Below are 19,511 nucleotides of genomic sequence, written 5' to 3'. Positions count from 1 at the left end.
AGTCCTCAAGGGAGGAGAAAAAACACAAAGTAACTGTTTAATTTGAGATATTTCAACAGTGAGCATAGGTCTATCAGGCTTCCCAGCAAAAAATAATTCTAAGTACTTCTCCAGTCTGACATGTGGTCAACATAGTCTACATCAGTCAAGTTTATATCAAGCTTGGCAAACAGAAGGCACACAATTCCATCACTCCCAACTAAAGTACCATAGCAGGCATGGCTAACCAGTCAAGTAACTCCTACGGAGCGCATCTGGAATCTAGAATCCTTTAATAGAACGCTCTAGGGACAAGCCCTCATACCTTTGTCTTGTGGATTCTACACTTGTTGGTTTGAAGAATAAATGACAATTTCCTTCTGCTACCAAAGATATATATCAATGGACTGATTGATGTCTGATTAAAAGGAACTTCATTAAGTCCTAGGAAGTAGCTTTTTTGGTTGTGGAAAAGGGAGTACTCAAGCCTGCAGGCCAGAGGAGACGAGAGAATTTGCTAGTTCTCTAATGCTACGATGGTAGAGATGCCACAAGTGGATTGCTTTAACAAACATTTATTTTCTTTAGGAAGCTGCAAGTCCAAATTCAGGCTCCTGTCTCTAAGAGAAGGTTCACTCTCTCAGTGTGTTGGTTCTGGAGAAAGGTTCTTATGTCTCTCAGCTTCTGTTCCTGGGAGATTTTCAAGTGCTTTACCATTTCTGTTCCCTGATCTCTGCTTATTAATCTGCTCCTATTGCGAGACATTGGCTGCTTACTGCAATATCTATGGTTCAATCCCACCAGCCATGCCATGGAAAAAAGGGTCTATGTTTTCCGCAGTCTATCTGCTCCAATCAAGGAGCCCTAGTGGTGTAGGGGGCGATGCACTGAGCTGTTAACCACAAGGTCTGCTGTTTGACCCACTAACCAATCCTGGGGAAAAGATGAGGCTGTCTACTCCATAAAGATTTAAAAGCCAAAGGGGAAGTCCTACCTTGCCCTACAGCAGCGGTTCTCGAACGACCCTTTCAAAGGGGTTGCCTAAGACCATTGGAAAACACGTATTTCCAATTGTCTTAGGAACCGAGACACGGCTCCTCTGTCGCTCCAGGTGAGTCTGCCCACATGCAGATACACCCACATAAGAGGACCCGGTGTGAAGACTGTTACCCATGTTACACCATGCTTCAAGACAAAATTTCAATTATTTGTCATTAGAAATAAATATTTTACAATATATAACTATATATTGTTTGGGTAATTGATCACTATGCTTTAATTATGTTCAATTTGTAACAATGAAAATACACCCTGCATATGAGATATGTACATTACGATTCACAACAGTAGCAAAATTACAGTTATGAAGTAGCAACAAAAATAATTTTATGGTTGGGGGTCAACACAACATGAGGAACTGTATGAAAGCTGAGAATCACTGCCCTATAGAGTCACTGTGAGTCCAAATCGACTTGACAGTAGTGAGTGGCTGAGTCGTCTACTCCAGTAAAAATTTACAGTCTTGGAAACCCTTTAAAGGGTCACTATGAGTCAAAATTGACTTGATGTGGGTAGGTCTACCTTAGAGGACTCAAGACATATCCTACACTTACCGTTATTCATTGACAAAATAAGACAACCCATTCCCAAATGGGATTATTTACAACAGGTGGAGAGAGCTTAGGGTTTATATCACATATGGGTGGTGACATTGGCGATAACTCAATTCTTATTACCCATCATACATCCTCTTCTCTACTTTGCTTCTTTCTGAATAAAGAATGTAGATTTAATCACCAAGGGCCTTCTCTCTAAGCAACAGGCCATATATGCCATCCCCAATCCTTAGGACTCGGAAATATCACCAAATGGATTGTGCTTACAGCCACCTCCTTCCTCAAAGGATCTGATGACCCCACTCCCTTCCCTCCACCATCAGAAGTCTGTCATGCTCTTCTCATGACACCTAATTTAATCCCAAACTAGAATACGAAGAAATTATAGCAAATCCTGGACAAGGGTCTTAGGCGTGACAGAGTAGATAAAATGAGTCCCGCTGATACCATGGTGGTTAAAGGAGGCAGTGGCAACCCAAACACTGGCCCTACCAGGTGATTTTCAGGAGACTCTACTGGCAGTATGCACCCTGCAGGAAACCCGCGGGGGCAGACCTACTGGGTCTGAGTCTGAATGTACTCAACAGCACTGAATAGATAGATGGGAGATTAGAGTGAAGCACTGAACTGCAGAGTGATATGCCTTTAAGGAAAGGTTGGGAGCAGAACATAGGCCATGAGGCATTCGTGAAGAACCTCTGGAAGGCGGCATGGGGAAAAACGGTAAAGTTTCTTGTCTGAGACCAGACAAGTGCTAGCTTAAGTTCTGAGCTTTCGAACACGGTAACAGGAGGACCCAGGAAAGGGCTAAAAAGAAGACCGCAAGTGGCAGGAAAATGGCAGATCTGATGCTGGATAAGATGGTGAAGATGAAAAACAGCCACAAGTCAACGGCAACTCCGAGGAATGAGGAATGGGCCTGTGGATAACAGTGATCAGATGGACTGGAGAAACTGAAATTGATGTGATGGTGAAATAAGGGACAGTCATAGTTTGGCTGTTAGGGTTGGTACCAACTGGCTTGGAGGCTCAGGCAGAGGCACCAGATCAAGTAGGGAGGGCAGATGTGCTCTTAGAAATCAAAGGAACAGAGGTTCTTCAAGAGAACTGGGCATTAGAATGAGAATGAATGGCCTGGAGGGGCCAAGAGACATTGATCTAAAATAATGTTTTAAAGGAGGTCAATTAAAAAATATATGTAAGGTAGTCAAAGAAAGGGGTTTATGCCCCTGAAAGGTTGGGCAGGATTCAATGAGAATGGAGACTTAATGACCACTTGAAAAAAGGGTGTGAAGAGAAACCAGATTTGGGGAAGATTTAAGAAAATGTAAAAGGAAAAGAGGCACTGAGCTGCGAATCACAAGACTGGCAGTTCAAAGGCACCAGCCACTCTGAAGGAGAAAGATGAGGTTGTCTGTTCCCAACCCTGCCACCACCAAAAAAAAAGATTGATAGTCTAAGAAACGCTTTCCAGGATTAATATGAGTTGGAATTAACTTAATGGCAGTAGGTTTGGTTTGGGATTAAGAAGAAGCGTGTCTGGTTCTTTAAAAAAAAAAAAAAAGTTGAAGCAGCAGGCAAGAATATTCTGCTTTATGGACACTGGGCCTCTACTCAAGTATTCTCTCAATGCAAGAACACTTTGTTCTATTAAACTGGCATTCCATGATGCTCATCTTCCCGACACGATCACTGAAGACAAAGTGGGTGCATAAGCAAATGTGATGAAGAAAACTGATGATGCCCAGTTATCAAAAGATATAGCTTCTGGAGTCTTAAAGGCTTGAAGATAAACAAGCAGCCATCTAGCTGAGAAGCAATGCAGCTCACATAGAAGAAGAAGCACACCACCCGGTGTGATCACGAGGTGTCGATAGGATCCAGCATCAGGCAGCAAAGAAAAAAAAATCGTATCATTATGAATAAAGGGGAGTGCGGAGTGGAGATCCAAAGCCCATCTTTAGGCAACTGGACATCCCTTTCCAGAAGGATCTCGGGGAGGAGATGAGACAGTCAGGGTGCAGTAGAGCACTGATGAAACATACAACTTTCCTCTAGTTCTTTAATGCTTCCCTCCCACTCACTATCATGATCCCAATTCTACCTTACAAATCTGGCTATACCAGAGCATGTGCACTGGAGCAGTAAGAGCTGGAAACACAGGGAACCCAGGACAGATAGACTCCTCAGGGCCAATAATGAGAATAGCGATACCGTGAGGGGAAGGGGAAAGTGGGGGAGAAATGGGGAACCTATCACAATGATCTACATATAACCCTCTCGCTGGGGGACTGACAACAGAAAAGTGGGTGAAGAGAGCCATCGGACAGTGTAAGACATGGAAAAATAATAATAATTTATAAATTATGAAGGGTTCGTGAGGGAGGGAGGGGAAGGGGAAAAATGAGGAGCTGATATCGAGGGTTCAAATAGAAAGAAAAAGCTTTGAACATGATGTTGGCAGCAAATGTACAAATGTGCTTGACACAATGGATGAATGTATGGATTGTGATAAGAGATGTAAGAGCCCCCAATAAAAATATTTACTAAAAAAAAAGAAAGAAAGAAAAAAGAATATTCTGCTTCTAGAAGCTTGGCAGCAAAAGAAGGCGCTAGAGATGAGCTGGAAAGATGGAGTCATCCAAAGTTCCTGAACTTCCCACTAATATCCACATTCACCATGAAGGCCGACAAAGGCTGAGCTCTGTCTGCTTGAATGCTGACCCAATCTCTTCAATGGGATGTGACAGGAAAGGACAAGGGTTGGCACTTCCTGCCCAATTGTGTATTGACTGCTTGGAATTCTTCTACTTAAGTAGTTAAAAACCTGTTCTTTGGATGATGGGGAAAAGTTACGGATAGAAGGCAGCAACCCAAGACCCTTTAAAAAGTCGCTGTAATTTACTGGGCAATAATTCCAAACTCAAATCATCCTAAGAGCGAGGCGGCTGACATCCACCCAAAGTTCAAAATGGGATATGGTCTCTTTAAGATTTTGAGAGCGACTAAATATGACAACCATCTGATGTATGAAAATTATTCACAACCAAAAACAGACAGTCTGGAAATAGCTGGGATGACTTCATTTAGACAGAATTACCCAAATCTGTTTCTAATATACACAGTACACATAATAAATTTTTACAATATGACAAGGAAAACAAACTTAATAAAAGTTCCCGATCTTTTGTTACACAAGCATGCTATATCCATGCTATGTTTATAATAGTTTGCTCATGATATCACAGCTCAGTAACAAAGGCCCAAGCAATACAAAAACAGTTACTAGGCATGACATCAGCTCACAACTACCGTAATTATATCGGTACACAAATTTCCCAAACTGTATATTTTCCAAACTGCTTCTCAATTTCAACGGCTGCCTTGAGAAAATTACTTTCAGCGTTGTCTGCAGACTTTGAGTAAGACTTGTCTTCTCTTTCCCAAGCATCATTTCCCTTTAGAAAGTACATATTTCATTTACAAGCATTATTTTTCAAATGTGCCCATAAACATATGTCCAAATTAGGAGACAGTGCGGTCCTAGTGGTTGGCGACAAGTATTAGACGCAGTGACTCTGGTTCTGCTGCTCTCGCCTTCACAGTTTGCCAGGCCCAAGGCAGTAGCTCTGTGGAGAGGCAGAAACACATAGAGATTCTAAAGACAGACAGTTGGGGCCAGAAGTCCTGCTCTGCCACTTACTGGCTGCATGGCCTTGGGCAAGTTAACCTCTTGGTGCCTCACTTCCCTCATCTGTAAAATGGGAAGGATAATAGGCCATAGCATCATAAGGCTGTTTCATGGCTCATTGGTTCCTAGTATTACATATGTATTTGCTATTTAATATTAATACTATTATCTTTCTTCTGAGACTGTTTTCTGTTTTAAAAATCTGCTTTAAGTTATCCTGGTAATTAAGTCATTTTTCAAGTGAGAGGGCAGGAGTCACACCTTGGCTATAGCACCTAGGTACTTAAAGGTTCAATTGATAAAGGAATGCATGAATGGATTAATGAAATCCATAGGTTCTCCAGTACACATAGTTCCACAAGTGAGTTAAATTGTCTTTTAGAAATGTGTTTTTGTCTTCCCCTCTTTCATGCTCCAGCAGTGAATGCTGACACCTCCAAACCAATGGGCATAACAAGCTTAGGGAGGAAAAAGGGTTATCACACTTTGTGATTGCAAATTTTTCCAGCCCACCCATGGGCGACCTTCAGCTCACTGAGCAGCCTGGTTGGTAAGCTGGTTTTCCTGGCCTGGCAAGGCACCCGGGGGTGCAGCCACCTCCACTGGCACTTATGGTCCAGGGTGCTTGCACCAAAGGCTGTTATTCTAGGCTTCAGGGAATGTTCTAAGCACTGGACAGGGGCCAATGCCGTGTGCTAATGAGTTTAAGACTGGAAGACGTGTGTGTGCGCGTGCGCGCGCGCAGGCCCTCTTGCCTCCCTGTTTTGTAGTGAGGTGGGGCCAGGGGAGAAAAGAAACACGAAAAGGGAAGGAAAAAAAGCCCCCCAAACAGTAGTTAAACAATGCCAGCTACTCAAATTGACAGGGAACGTGACCTCTGCACTTCATCAGGAATTCCTGCAGACTTACAAAATAAAGGAGTTTGCTTTTATCACACACTGAGAGACTCATGGAAAAATGGAAAACACTACATCACTTGACCTCGGCATGCCCCCTTTCAACCACAGACGAATATTGTGTATAAAAATTCTAAATCAACTTAAGATGTTAAAGAGGGGTGGGGGGAGAAAAAGAAGAAGAAAGCAGCTTTAATTTTCTGCATTAGACTTGATGATCCCCATTTTCCTTCTGGGAGATAGGCTGGCTCACACAGGAAAGGGCTCGTCATCCCACGAAGGGTAGTCTATCACTTGGGGGGCGGGCAGGATCGCACGGCAGCCTTGGTCTGGGAGGCACGCCGTGGTCCCACCGCCCCTCGCATGGGAAAATCATGAGCAAGACTCACTCACCCCGACTGGAAAGCTACCCAACGCTGAATCATGATTATTTGCTTACATTAACAGAGCATTAAAACCAATTTTAAACAACTTAAGGAAACTCTAGCCTCTCCTTTGCTTGGTGATTCACTTCTCTGGGAAACCAAGAGCCTTTCCTCCCTTCAAAGAGAAGCAACAAGCTAGAAGATAGCACAGCGCCTTGCCACTCGGTCACCAGCCACAGGAGGGCTGAGGAAGGACTCACTCACCCCCTACCCCACCCCCCCACAGGCATGCGACTTCATTGCAACTTACTGTCATTTTTTTCCTGGCCACACTTGGTGCCGGGACTTTAAAAACTCAAGCCTTTCACATCCTTGGCCTGTCATCAACATGTTTTCAGACGATGTCAATAAAATTGATTGCTTGCAGTTCTGAGTTCTGCTCTGCACATGGAAACTATATAATTTGCTTTAAAGTATTTTCAGGGGGTGGGGGGCAGCAGGAGAAACAACCTCAGCAAACCCATTGATAACAATGGGGCAGGGGTGGGGGGGGGCGGCAGGAAACCCAGAAGCAGAAGCAAACTAAAAGGTCTCAACATGACGGTATGCTGGAAACTTTGACAAAAATTCCCGATATACAAACCCCAAACCTTAACTATTGTGCTGACTGATATGTCTTCCTGTCAGATATGAATGATGTTTCTGGAACATTAATACGTTCATTAAATTCTAACTCCCTGTACTTAAAATACTCTTGTACTTTGGCTCACAGGCATCTTGACAGCTTTGTTGTAATCATATATGTGAGGCCCCCAGACGACACAGTTGCTGAGATGCCTCATACCTACAACCAATCTGTTGCTGTTACAAGTTTAATCTCGGTATTAAGGAGCTGAATGTGGAACCACGTCGATGCAACATCTTCAACCCAGCTGCATATCAGAGAAACCACGATGGGTGGTGATAGACTCCCATGATGCTTAGCAACCATACACACTGCTCACTCCTAATCTGAAATACGGCAAAACACAGCTCCCAGGTTTGCTTGTATTATTGTTATTATTCTTCTTCTTCCATCTTTTTCTCTCCTCCAAAGCACAAGTGGCTGAGCACAAGGGTCCGGCGGTGTTATTCCTAACCACCTTTTCTCACTCTGGATCCTGTGGCTCTCAGAATTAGTTACCTGGGGCTGCAATCCAATTTGAAGTGATGACAAGAAAGTGATCCATGAAAAAGTAATAAGTTAAATCCAATTTCAGCCTTCCTCTAATTAAATGCACATGGAACTAATGACTCCAACCCTAGCATTTCAGTGATAATGGTAATTAGCGAGGTGGGAGTCACTCTCTTTTTCAACCACTGGAGGTGTAAACCACAAGGTAAAATGGTAGGAGCACTCTTAATTACATGTGTCATTTTGTCAGCAATTTACACATTTTTGACCAGTCAAGTATGTTTTTTCACCCCCTTGCCCCTTCCCACCTCCAAGCCTCTACAAGGATTATAACATACTATACCATGCTCCAACACAGGGAAGCTCGTAGGACCACTTCAGACTTGATGCTGGGAAATAACTTTGCTCAGTGCAGCGATATAAGTATGTGTGAATGTGCACATGCCAAAATTAAGATAATTATGCAGATCTTAACCCTCCATCGTCGAAATCCAGATATTTAAAGCGGACATGGTGTTTGTGGTTGGTTTAATTTTATTTTTTTGCCAGTAAAGTGGAAAATATACCTACTTGGTGTTTTAAGGGAAAGAATGCCTCTCAGTAGGCATTGAGTAAGACTGTGCTGAAGTAGCCATGACGAAGTTCAAGGCATACTGGCTACCTGCAGTCCCCAAGAGGTGGCTTCACCCAGCTTTTCACTCTGTGCTCGGTGGCACGTCACTGACCCACTCCAAGTTTCAATTTGCTGTGCCCATAAGAAGGTTTAATGATAGACATGCAGTTGGTCTGTGGCTTGAATGACAGAGCGTGCGTGTAGAAAGGGTTTTGTGTCTGGAACACACAAAGGACTTACCAAACACCAGTTCTCCACCACATTTTGTAGGTGGTGACAGAGAGCTGCCTGCATATGAATTAGTGGTGCCGCATTCTCATTTGAATACTTCCATGTACCGACGGGCACCATCTAGTAGTGTCTCAAATGGAACATTTTAGAAATGGAGGGAGGAATTATTAACACACACACACTCAGTTACCAGGCCCCCACTAGGCCTTTCCTGGACGTGGGTTACTCTATCAACAGCTGAAGGTGAAACAGACCCCTCACTCCAAAAAATAAATTCCCATGAACTGATTACATTTATAAATCACCTTAGAATTTTGGGGGCAAAGATAAAACAGCATTTTAGAAAAAGAGAAATTTATAAGCAGGAGAATTTAACCTGCCCACCCCCTTGCCATTCCCAGCGCCCTACAACTGCATGCAAAGTCTGCGCGTACATGCAGTTGGGGGGGAGGCATCAGGGTCGCATTTCCATCTTTTTAATGCACTAAGAGAGTTTTCTAGTCATTTTTAAAAGTCATCATTTTCTGTTTTGCTGTTTCTTATCAGGTGTCATCTCTGGAGTTGGGGATTCGCTAAAGCCATAGAACAACTATGTGCCAAGAGGCATTGACGCTTCAAAGCTACTGAGTCACCAGCAGGACCTCTAGACAACGCTAGCTCCAGGCATGTAGAAGAACCTGCCCCCCTTCACCTTCGGAATTAGCCACTTCTCTAATTCGGGGGATAGGGTTCATTTTTACAGTATTTCAAATCATTCCACTTCACTATCTACAATAATAAAAAAAAGATTGTAGTTTCTTTTTAAAGCTTCCCTCTTACCAATTTATTCTTTAGTGAATAATGTGGAAATGATATGAGGTACTAAGATTATATGTGGCATTAATGCAAAGCAAAATGCTGCCTAAAGCATGTTTTATAGAGCTGCAAATAAAAATGCTTGAAAACACCTGCTGAATCTTGTATTCTTAACCTTTTCCACTTAAAGCAGGGGTTCACATTTTAATCCTGAGCCCCCAACGGGACTGAGAGCCTGACCTGACTGACAGTGGCATGCCCTCTCTTCCCGCGGCAGTCCAAGGGCCTCCTGTGTGAGGTGCGTGTGCCTGGGATAACCTGGGCCGGAAGGGGCTAGGCAGGAGGGGAAACTATCAGATGACCGGGTTCACATTCAAATTCCTTATAGATGGCTTGAGACTGTGGTCAGCTTTCCACTGTAAGCAACACACAAGGCGGATTTTCTTTCCGAACTTCCACGCTGCCAGAATACACATGCACTTTTACTTTCTTGGGAGAAAATGTGTCATTTGATTTCCTTCCAGTTTGTGTACTCGTGCCAGCAACTAAAATGCTTAGAATCGAAATGAGTTACTACCCAGAAATGGTGGTCAGAGTACCAGATTTTGATCAATAAAATTGCTCACCTACTCACAAATTAATCTTCAGCCAGCAAAGCCGCACCGTGCGGCGGTTATGAGCCCACCTGCATGCACTGTCAAGCACTTATTTTACTCATTTAAGCAATTTTCAAAAGTATGTAAATATTTATCAAAGCAAGACGACTATTTTTACTCGCATGTAATTTTCTTTCTGCGGCAAAAGCTAATTATTTCACAGCCCAGAAGCCTCCTGAAGGCAGGGCCTGGCCTCTCTGTCCGAGGAGCACTGACACTCACTGGGCGTGATCTGATATGATTTGGACCAATTTGATGAAGTCAGATCCACATCATCTAAAATTCACAATTTTCAGTATTTCATTGGGAAAAAAAGCCAGGTAAATTAATGTGCAAAAAAGGCAGGGGGTCTATTTCCACTACTAAATAGAATCTTTTTTAAGGACTCAAGGGGCAACGTCCATTCCCCGTGAACGTCTCCATTATACGCGAACACCTCGCCCAGCAGTGCGTGCCGCCTGTTCAGATTTGGCGTCCCACGTGCATCCACCACGAACAGTATCACTCCCTTCCTTACACTCATCTGCCTGAAATTAGTCCAGATTTGGAATGTTTGCCTACATTTTCTGATCTCTGTCGAGTAACCACTTATAGCAGCCTCTAACTTTCCATTTTCTTTTGTTTGTATCCTCGGCCTGTGAAACTGGAGAGGCTGCCAAACATGAAGCAGGGAAATGTGAGCTATACTTACAATATGAGTCACGGTATAGCTGGGGATTTGGGTTTCTTTTCTCTCTTTTTCCCTCAAGCTCCCAGCAGATCAAATCCTTCTCCCTGTCAAGATTACCTCTATAGGGACGACCTGCAATTTGCTAAGCCAGGTCCCTGGCTGTGGTGACGAATGGTGAGAGGGGCAGAGATGGCACCGTGAAGACTGACCGTAGGGCTTCCCTTTCATTCCAAAGCCACCCAGACCGAGAGATCCCAGTGAGGATACGGCACGGCAAGCTACATTTACAAAGGGAAGGGTATCCCTTCAGTGAATCACCAAGCACATATGTACATTTTTATAACGAGGAGATGGAACATGTCGCCTATGTTAGTAATCCCCCTCTCTGTTTGTTGAGGTCAGCCAACCCAATAACGCCGGTGGAAGTCACCTGAGTCACTTTACCTGACAGCCAGGGGTCATTTTGCAATAGTCAGCTAGTCTTGGTCTCGCACTCAATCTCGTTCTCATACACACCCAGTCTACCAGCGGTTTTTCCCTCCCCCAACCAAATCTGAGAGTTGGTCTAGTCTCTGCTTGTCAACTCCCCTCTGTGGGGGTGGCAATGGACAAGAGGTATCTTCTTTAGCAAAACCAGCACTCAAGATTGTCCCCTATCCCCCAGCTTTTTATCCGCACTGAAGCACTCAGCAGAAAGTGTTAGGTTGGTTTTGACACTGTCCTTGCCAAGAAGTGTAGGGGGGGGGGGTGACATCCCCCATATTATACTTTCTGTGTGGTAGCTAAAAATCTCAAGGGCTCTAGGAAAGATAGCCCCCCAAGGAAATCCCCTGAAACTTCACTTCATCTATTTAGCCCTCCAGGAACGTCGTTCATCTTGGAAATGCAGTTACCTTAAAATGCCACATGTTTTCAAAAGCAAGCACAAGGGAAAATAAGTCTACTAGATTTAAAAAAAAATCACAAATGACATTCAATACTGAAGAGCAGAGTGATCAGATTGACTGTTTTGTTTTTGTTTTTTCAAAAAAAACCAACCTATCTCCAACCAGAGCTCTGCTATGTGTAAGATTCCACCCATAACAATAATGGTCACTTTCCCAATGCACTTGAGGTCTATTAAATTCAAGGGGACTCGCCGTAGTTTTAAGGCTGGAGAGCATCAGGAGTGAGGCAAAGAGAATGGGCAGTTATTTGAATCTCTGAGTGACAGGCTGGGCTAGCTCCCTGTATACATTAATAAATTAGAATTTTAATTGTGTCTCTGTCTGCAGGAGATGCCCCAGCACTTTAATATGTACCAACAATTGGCTATGTTATGGAATCTGCAATGTGGCCTCCACTGCTGACCTCTGGAACACAATTCCCAGTCTGACTACGGAAACTGTTCAGTTTGATCCTTTCAACTTATTTGAATCCTGACAAATAAGCTCACAGCTGAAAGGTCAACACAGTCATATTTCATCCTCCAGAGCTGTTCTTTAAGATGTCTGCACAACAAAGCACTGCTTATAGCACCTGACATGGGACCGCAATGGCACTGCCCCGCATTAAAATGTCCCCAGCACTCAAAAACACTCAGAGTCACATGGACTGGTGATGGCTGACCAGGAACTGTCCGCAGACCTGCTGGTCAACAACACACATTGGCATTCACTTGTTGCAACAAACTGTCAGTATGGCGCTAAGTGTCCCCAGGAAAGTGACACTTTCCCAAGTAGATGTAGAAGGACTAGAAGCTGGTGCCCAAGGTCAGTACATACCAACCCCCAACCCGCCGGCAAGATAATATGAAAACTTGTAGGTTCACTCTCACCTGTGATAAGTCAACACAAGGTGAAAGTTGACTTGACATTGTGACCAACTTATCTGGCACCAAGTTATGCCCTTCAACTATCACTCACCCATTCTGTCATAAAATTTCTAGTGTGAGAAACTCACCTTGGCACACATTTTGGGGATGCCTGCCCTCAGCTATGGAAGCAGTGGAACCACCTAATGCCTACATGCATCCTGCCTTGATGGGGCGGGTCACATCAATACCACTTTCTATCTGGCAGCTAATTATAGGTACCTCTGTTAAAGCATGAAAATCCTAATACAAGTGTCTTTGACATTTCTATTGCAGCTTTCGGATCAAAGTCAAAAATCCAAATTCAACTTTCATGAACTCACTCCTTCTTTCCTACTCCATTGCACTCCCACCACAAGGCATCGAAATAAGAAGTAGATAAAATGATTTTTCTTTTGTAACTGTACATAAAATTATTCTCATTGTTCCCCTATTGGTTAAAAAACAAAACATTCTGAGACCTTCCACTAAAGAACAAGGGTACTTACTAGACTTATTGTAGGATAAAAATCAATGTACCACGACCTCTTCAGTTCTACTGAAGCAGAGCTCTTCAATCTCAACCCCATTTGGGACTGGATCATTCTTTGTTGGAAAGGGTTTACTCTGCTTTGTAGCACAGGTGGGGACCGTCCAGCCTGTGTACTATAGAAGGCCCAAGAAATCATTCATGCCAGCGAACATCACATGCCTCACCAAAGAGAAGCCACTCCAGCCACTGGGCATGGATTAATTAAATGATGTTTCAATATCAGCGAATTAACAACATCCTTAGCTTCTACCTATTAGGTGTCAATGGTACCCAGTGCGACAGCTAAACCAATCTTCAGACATTGCCAGATATCCCCTGGAACATGGAACTGACCTCAATTGAGAATCACTGTATTAAAGTGTGTATGTGTGCAATTTTATTTCTATACTTACTATGTGAGAATAGGGTTAACGTATTTGAGTACTATCAACTTTTTCTCAGAATAGACTACACCGTCTGTTAAATAGCCCAATACGCACAGCCACTAATTCTCCTGTGATATTGACCAAGTAGTAAATTCTCCTACGATCAAAACAAAGCATTTGGCTCAACAGGCATTTTCTCCCAAATGTCATATGATGTTGGTATACCTTCTGCACAAGGTTCTCTTACACAATTTTCGATCCTCAGCAATCCACTTTTGAACTGCTTGCCAATTACCCCATTTGTATAATGTCCATTAACCCCCCCAAAAAAAAGTAAGAAGAAAAAATTGGTAACCTGAAGGGCTGGTTGTTTGTCATTCCTCTTGGGGGATTTTAGTCCACTGACTGGCTGCTGTTGCTGCTGCTGCTGCTGCTGCTGCTGCTGCTGTTGTTGTTGCTGCTGCTGCTGCTGCTGCTGCTGCTGCTGCTGCTGCAGAAGGAGCTGTCTTGCCACTTGAAGTGCCTTGGAGGAAAAAACCAGAAGAAAATCTTTACATTACTACACAAGCTCTGGAGCCTCGTTTGCATAATGGATTCTAGGATGTACACTTCAGGATGGCATCTGGACTTTCCTATTTCCAGGTAAATGAAAGAGTAAATAAAATTTCTCCCCTCCAGTCTACGTTGGACAACTTTCTAGAGATTGTTTGCTTTTTCTCAGAATTTTGGCTAATTCCATCCATAGTACTTGTCTCAGAGGATACTGCCTTTCTACCAAAACTCTGATTGGAGCTTTGACAAAGTATGACTGAAGAGAGCTCAAATTGGAAGTAATCCTCCCAACTGCGTCCAAAGATGGAAAGCTAAGAGGAGGGCCCACAGGAAAAGCATTCTACTATGGAGATTACTTAAGAAGAAAGAGCACCCAAGACATGTCCTGGGCGTCATTGGTAGACTTTACAAAAGAAAGGGGTAACAACTTTGATTTCTGATCATCTTCAGGAGTATTTTATGCAACTTTGAACAAACATTGCCATGCCCACCACAACTGCTGTTCAAGTTCATAACAAAGGCTGGTCTTTTATTTAGAGGTAGAAATTGAGAAGGTGGGATGAATTGGAGGAAAACTGGTGAGTCTTTCAATGTCAAAAACAAGGGACTGCTTAATCTTTTAGAAAAGTTCTATAGAAAAAGTGCCATCAGTAACCTCTCGTGAGGTCTTTGATCCTGTCAAAGGATTTACTAAAGAGAGCAACAGGATTAGCAATAGAATACTGGCATTTTCTGTTTAAAAAAATCACATGGAAAATCACATGGAAAGGTAGATTTCTTTAATGGCTCACTCACATGACCACCCAGAATGGAAGCTGCGTCAAGAATGCTCATTCAATGCTTTGGTACGAAGTCAGAGCCCAAATGAGAGTAGGGAGAGAGGATGTGTTATATCAAGACCACTTTCTATATGGGAGCTAATTATATGTGCCTCAGTTGAAGATGCACACAGGCAGTCAACACATCAGAAGCATCTAATCAATGCTGTCACAGAATGGACTTATGAGAGTTGTTTGTTCTTCCAAGGAAATGGGTATTTAACTTTATATATATAAATGGGAAGAGTTACATGAAAATGTACAGTGCTAATCGTGCAGCGAAGGGAAGATGGCTCAAGGGATGCTGTACACTAACTAACTCAGGGGAAAGGGGAAGCTGAGAGGTCAAGAAGATTATTGTCCATGAGCAGAGACCCAAGACTTCCTTTCTCTCAAAGGACAAGTTGATTACCCAGGCTCCAGTCTGCACTATTGTAGCAGCCAACACTGTAAGGCACTTTGACAGGTTGAACCAAGGGCTCCTTTGTGTTTATGCGGCGCAAAGGAAGGCAAGGGAACCGAAGCACAGATAGATACACAGGTGACAAAGGAAAGATCCCAGGAAAGATGGAAGTCTCCTATCCTACCTCCCTAGCCTGCCATTCCTCTTCTCCCAGGGAAGATTCTCTCTACTGAACTCACCACATCCAGTCCTGCAGATGTAAGACACAGGCCATTTCATCTGTGAAGAGAGAGACATGTTCGAGAGAGCCTGCCTGGAGGAGGCTTGAGAAAGGGGCTGGTTTAGGGGGCATCTGGAAGCCACGACAGACACCTGGGAGAGCTGCCTGATACTCCAGCCTACTGGCTCAGAGGAGGATTCACCATCACTGGACTCCGGGTTTCCTTGTCTCCTTGGAGACGCTCAGTACATGCGTAGGTGTAAAAGTGGGCAGAGTGAAGATTTCATTTATATCATATAAGAAAAATAGTCCCCTTTGCAAGGTGCCCGCAGGAGCAAAGCCTCTCCTTCTGCTATATATGTTCCCTTAGCTATTTCACATGAAGGTTTTATGGCTTTTTAATGCAGGAAAGGCAACCGTTATATATCCTAAGTGCTACCATCAGAGTTCCCCAAGTAACAGACAAATTAGCAAGGAAGGGTCTGGAGGCTAGCTGGAAAGGCAGACAGCAGGGATGGAGATGGCAGTGACAAGATGGAGCAAGGAAAGATGCTGTGGGGAACAAAGAGAGATTACAGATAGTTGATACTAAAATAGAGCAGGCAGAGAAAAATAAGTAATGACTACTGACACAGTCATGTACTCAGTTTGTAATTAACCAAGTCTTTTCCCATTTCAGCATAGACATGAGACTAAGTGTCATTAAAGAATCACACATACGGACCATTCCCAGATGAGCATGTTCTCATAAATGCATAGAATTCACAATTATATCGTGATGCCATATGTATACAAGTGTTGCCATTGAGCCATTTGAAAATGTCTAATTCGGGGACACTGTTTATATTCATTGTGTTGTACAACCAACCACACGCTTACTCTCTCCACAGAGGTTTTCAGAGTTGGCGATACACAAGGGTTTATTATCTTTCAAAACTGGCTGCTCCTTTAGGCCTTCCATTTATTTTGCTAGCTTGAAAATCAAAAGCCATTTATGTTTATAATGTTTCTTACAGATACAACGTGGGGTACATAAATGTACATAATCATCTAATCATCTCTCGTTCCCTCACATCATTTCATACAGACCTTCAGGGCAGAGGATAATAAAAGACAGAAAGAGGTGGAAATGGTTTAGAAACTTCTTCAAACACAGGGGAACTTTTAGTCAGACCACTCAACAAGACAAACACATACAAATTTCTGTCCCCAATGAAGGCAAACTAGTAAAATAATTTCAAATATTTGGGATGTAGATACAATCCTACTGCAAAAATTACTCATTCTGATAAGAAGCGTCATATATTAATCCATAACAATTTCCTGGTCTTATCACGAGTGTGGTGATACAAATGGAATAAAGCATAACCAGGGATATAAGTGCAGGGGTACCCGGCTACTATGACCAACCCCTCTGACTAGGATTGCAGAGAGTCTTGGACAGAACGGAGGAAGCATTTGGAGGAAAATGTGGAATCCTAAATAGGGCAGACTTTTACTCGGTCTGAAGAAGATGGGTGGGCCCCCCTGGGACTATGGTCACCTTGGAACCCCTTCAAACCTGGAACTCAATAAACAATTGAATGAAAAACAAGCTTGCTCTGTAAACATTCACTGAAACTATAATTTCTAGTATGTATGTGGATGTATGCATTTATTAGGGCTCTCTCTATATATTTATATATATGTTTATGTATAGATATAAATAAAATCACCTAACATATCAGTAAGAATGTTAAAACTTAATTTATACAATACTTTAAAACCAACATTGAAAAGTGTTTTCTAATTTCCAGGGCATATAAATCACTAATATAATATTTAACCCTACACACACATATGCATGCACACACACAAGGTGAGAAATAATGCTTTTGAGTATACAAGACTATGATTCAAGCATCGCAATACGATTCTCTGGTATGCAGAATTGGGAAACGTTAAAAGTGGTTATGGCCATCTTCAGGGTTAGTCAATGTAAACTTTGGAATGACTAATGGGAACTGCTTTGGAAATTCCACCAGAAACCTATGTGTTTCCCACACATGTTTACTTGATACTATTTAAAATAAACAAACAAACCTGTTAGATGCACAGAAACCAAATTAGCAAGAGAAATTCGATCCCTTGGACATATAAAACTATATATAGATAGGTGTTTGCATATGTATGAGGGAGTGAGGGAATATGACAAATATGAATCAATTAACCAAATTCTTCTAAAAGTACCAACTTTAAGTCAACACTTTGTGATGGGACAATTGCTGCACTGGGTTACTCTGCAGAGTTCAAGGATGTTCTAGATTGGAGGTAACTGACAGAACCAAGCTCAGTCGAACACAGCAAACTAAGACAAATGTCAGCTAGCAGGGGCAGGAGTCTCTGTGTGGTGAGCACGGATAACATGCTCAGCTGCTGATCAAGTCCACCCAAGAGATACCCAGAAGTAAGACCAGGTGATTTGGAGTAGAAAAATCAGAAATCCTACTAAGGACATTTCTACCCTGGCACACATGGGGCTGCCATGATTGGGAATGGACTCAACAGCAACTGGTCTGGTCTCCAACAGAGGAGGGCATGAGGTACTGCCTTATCTGCAGATGGGCTGGTCTCCGTCTCTACCTTGGCTGCTACCTGTGTCCCTTGGGACTCATCTAATGGGGCGCACCAGGAGGACACGTGCTTGCTAGCAAGGCCAACCAAGCTTTTCAGTTAATGCAGTGTTTTCCAAAGTGGTCGATACCACTCAGACTGCTGAAAGGATAGTGGGGGGGGGGGGGGCTGCTGCAAAACAGATACCTATACTTTATCATGGATTATGAGCTTCAGAGGGGATTGCGTAATTTGCTTTCTCTCTGAAAACGGGGCAGTCGTCAAAATAGGAACCTATGGGTTAGTGGGACTCGGGTCTTCCTGAGATGAGCTACCTTCCATTTGATTGATTCAAGGTGACACCATTCTCATCAAAGCTTTCACAGTCCTTGTAAATCAGTGCTGTTTGTTGTGTACAAACTAGGTTTAACAGACATGTTTATGGCTTTGGAGCTAGTTACATGTTAAGTTAATTGGAGATGTTTACAGTTTAAGGGCGAGGTATCCCTATGTGTTACATGCCTATCAGAGTACCAATGCCCAGACACATGTTTGCCATATTTTAAGAACCATCGTAAAGGTTACATAAATATTGCTTGTGCAAATGCAAAGAGGAACACACACAGTAAGCCAACAGAAGGGGAAAGCCTTCATAAATATATTCACATACTAATACTCTAATACCTGAAAGTCTTCCAAAAATACCCCCACCAGGAATTTCTAAGGTTACGGAGTCAGTGAACCACTATGACCCTGGACCAAACCTGTCTATCACCTGTTTTGGTTCAGTCAGTGATATAAGAATATCTGCTTTTCCTTCCCTTTTAAATAGTTGATTTGGGGCAGAGGGGGAGGGAACACAAAGAAAAGTAGTATTTGTTGAAAATTATATGGAACATGTGAAAATCAAATTTTGGTGTCCACAAAAGCGGTTTTATTGGACTGCATCCATGGTCATTCACTGCCGGCCTACCTCTGGCTGCCTCATGCTATACGCAGTGAAGTTTAAGTCATTGAACTAGAGACTGTGTTGGCATGCAAAACCTAAAATCCTTCTGCACTGGACCGGTACAGGCCAAGTTTGCCAACTCCTGTCTGAGGTTACTATCTGTATTCAAAGGTCCGTGGAGCGTCCCCTGGACACAATTTTACATCAACAAATCTTTCCATCACTTCCTCATCACTGTTTCAGAGTTCAGCTAAGAAGTCAGGGACTGCAAGGCCCAATTACTCCATTGCCAGTGAGCCTTTTCTTGAAGCTCAAACTGCAATTGGATTTTTTGAACAGGAACAGGGACATGTGAACAAAACACACCTAGATGCACCTGTAAATCTTGTTTGCAAACTTTTAATATGTGCTCCTTCCTAGGTAATTCATAGCAGTTTAGAGTCGATCGCCCCACTGGGCCAGAGGTTCTATACACTTTCAGAATGAAAAATGGCAGGTGCCTTATTAGGCAGCTGAGAGAGCTAGCTGTTTCTGGTTTGCCC

General features: G+C 43.0%; 1 protein-coding gene across 5 annotated transcripts in view; it reads right to left on the bottom strand.

Annotated features, from left to right (window-relative positions):
- FOXP1 (forkhead box P1) overlaps nucleotides 1-19,511 on the bottom strand; it is a 730,731-nt gene that overhangs the window by 156,061 nt on the left and 555,159 nt on the right. For all 5 annotated transcript variants that reach the window (XM_075549895.1, XM_075549899.1, XM_075549893.1 and 2 more), the window contains one exon: nucleotides 13,791-13,958. In XM_075549895.1, coding sequence (XP_075406010.1) covers nucleotides 13,791-13,958 — 168 coding nt within the window. The remainder of the gene's footprint in view (nucleotides 1-13,790; nucleotides 13,959-19,511) is intronic.

The sequence above is a fragment of the Tenrec ecaudatus genome, chromosome 5 (genome assembly GCF_050624435.1).
Source record: "Tenrec ecaudatus isolate mTenEca1 chromosome 5, mTenEca1.hap1, whole genome shotgun sequence".
NCBI classification, from domain to species: domain Eukaryota; kingdom Metazoa; phylum Chordata; class Mammalia; order Afrosoricida; family Tenrecidae; genus Tenrec; species Tenrec ecaudatus.
The sequence above is the reverse complement of the archived record's forward strand: the minus strand, read 5'-3'. Positions and strand labels throughout refer to the sequence as shown.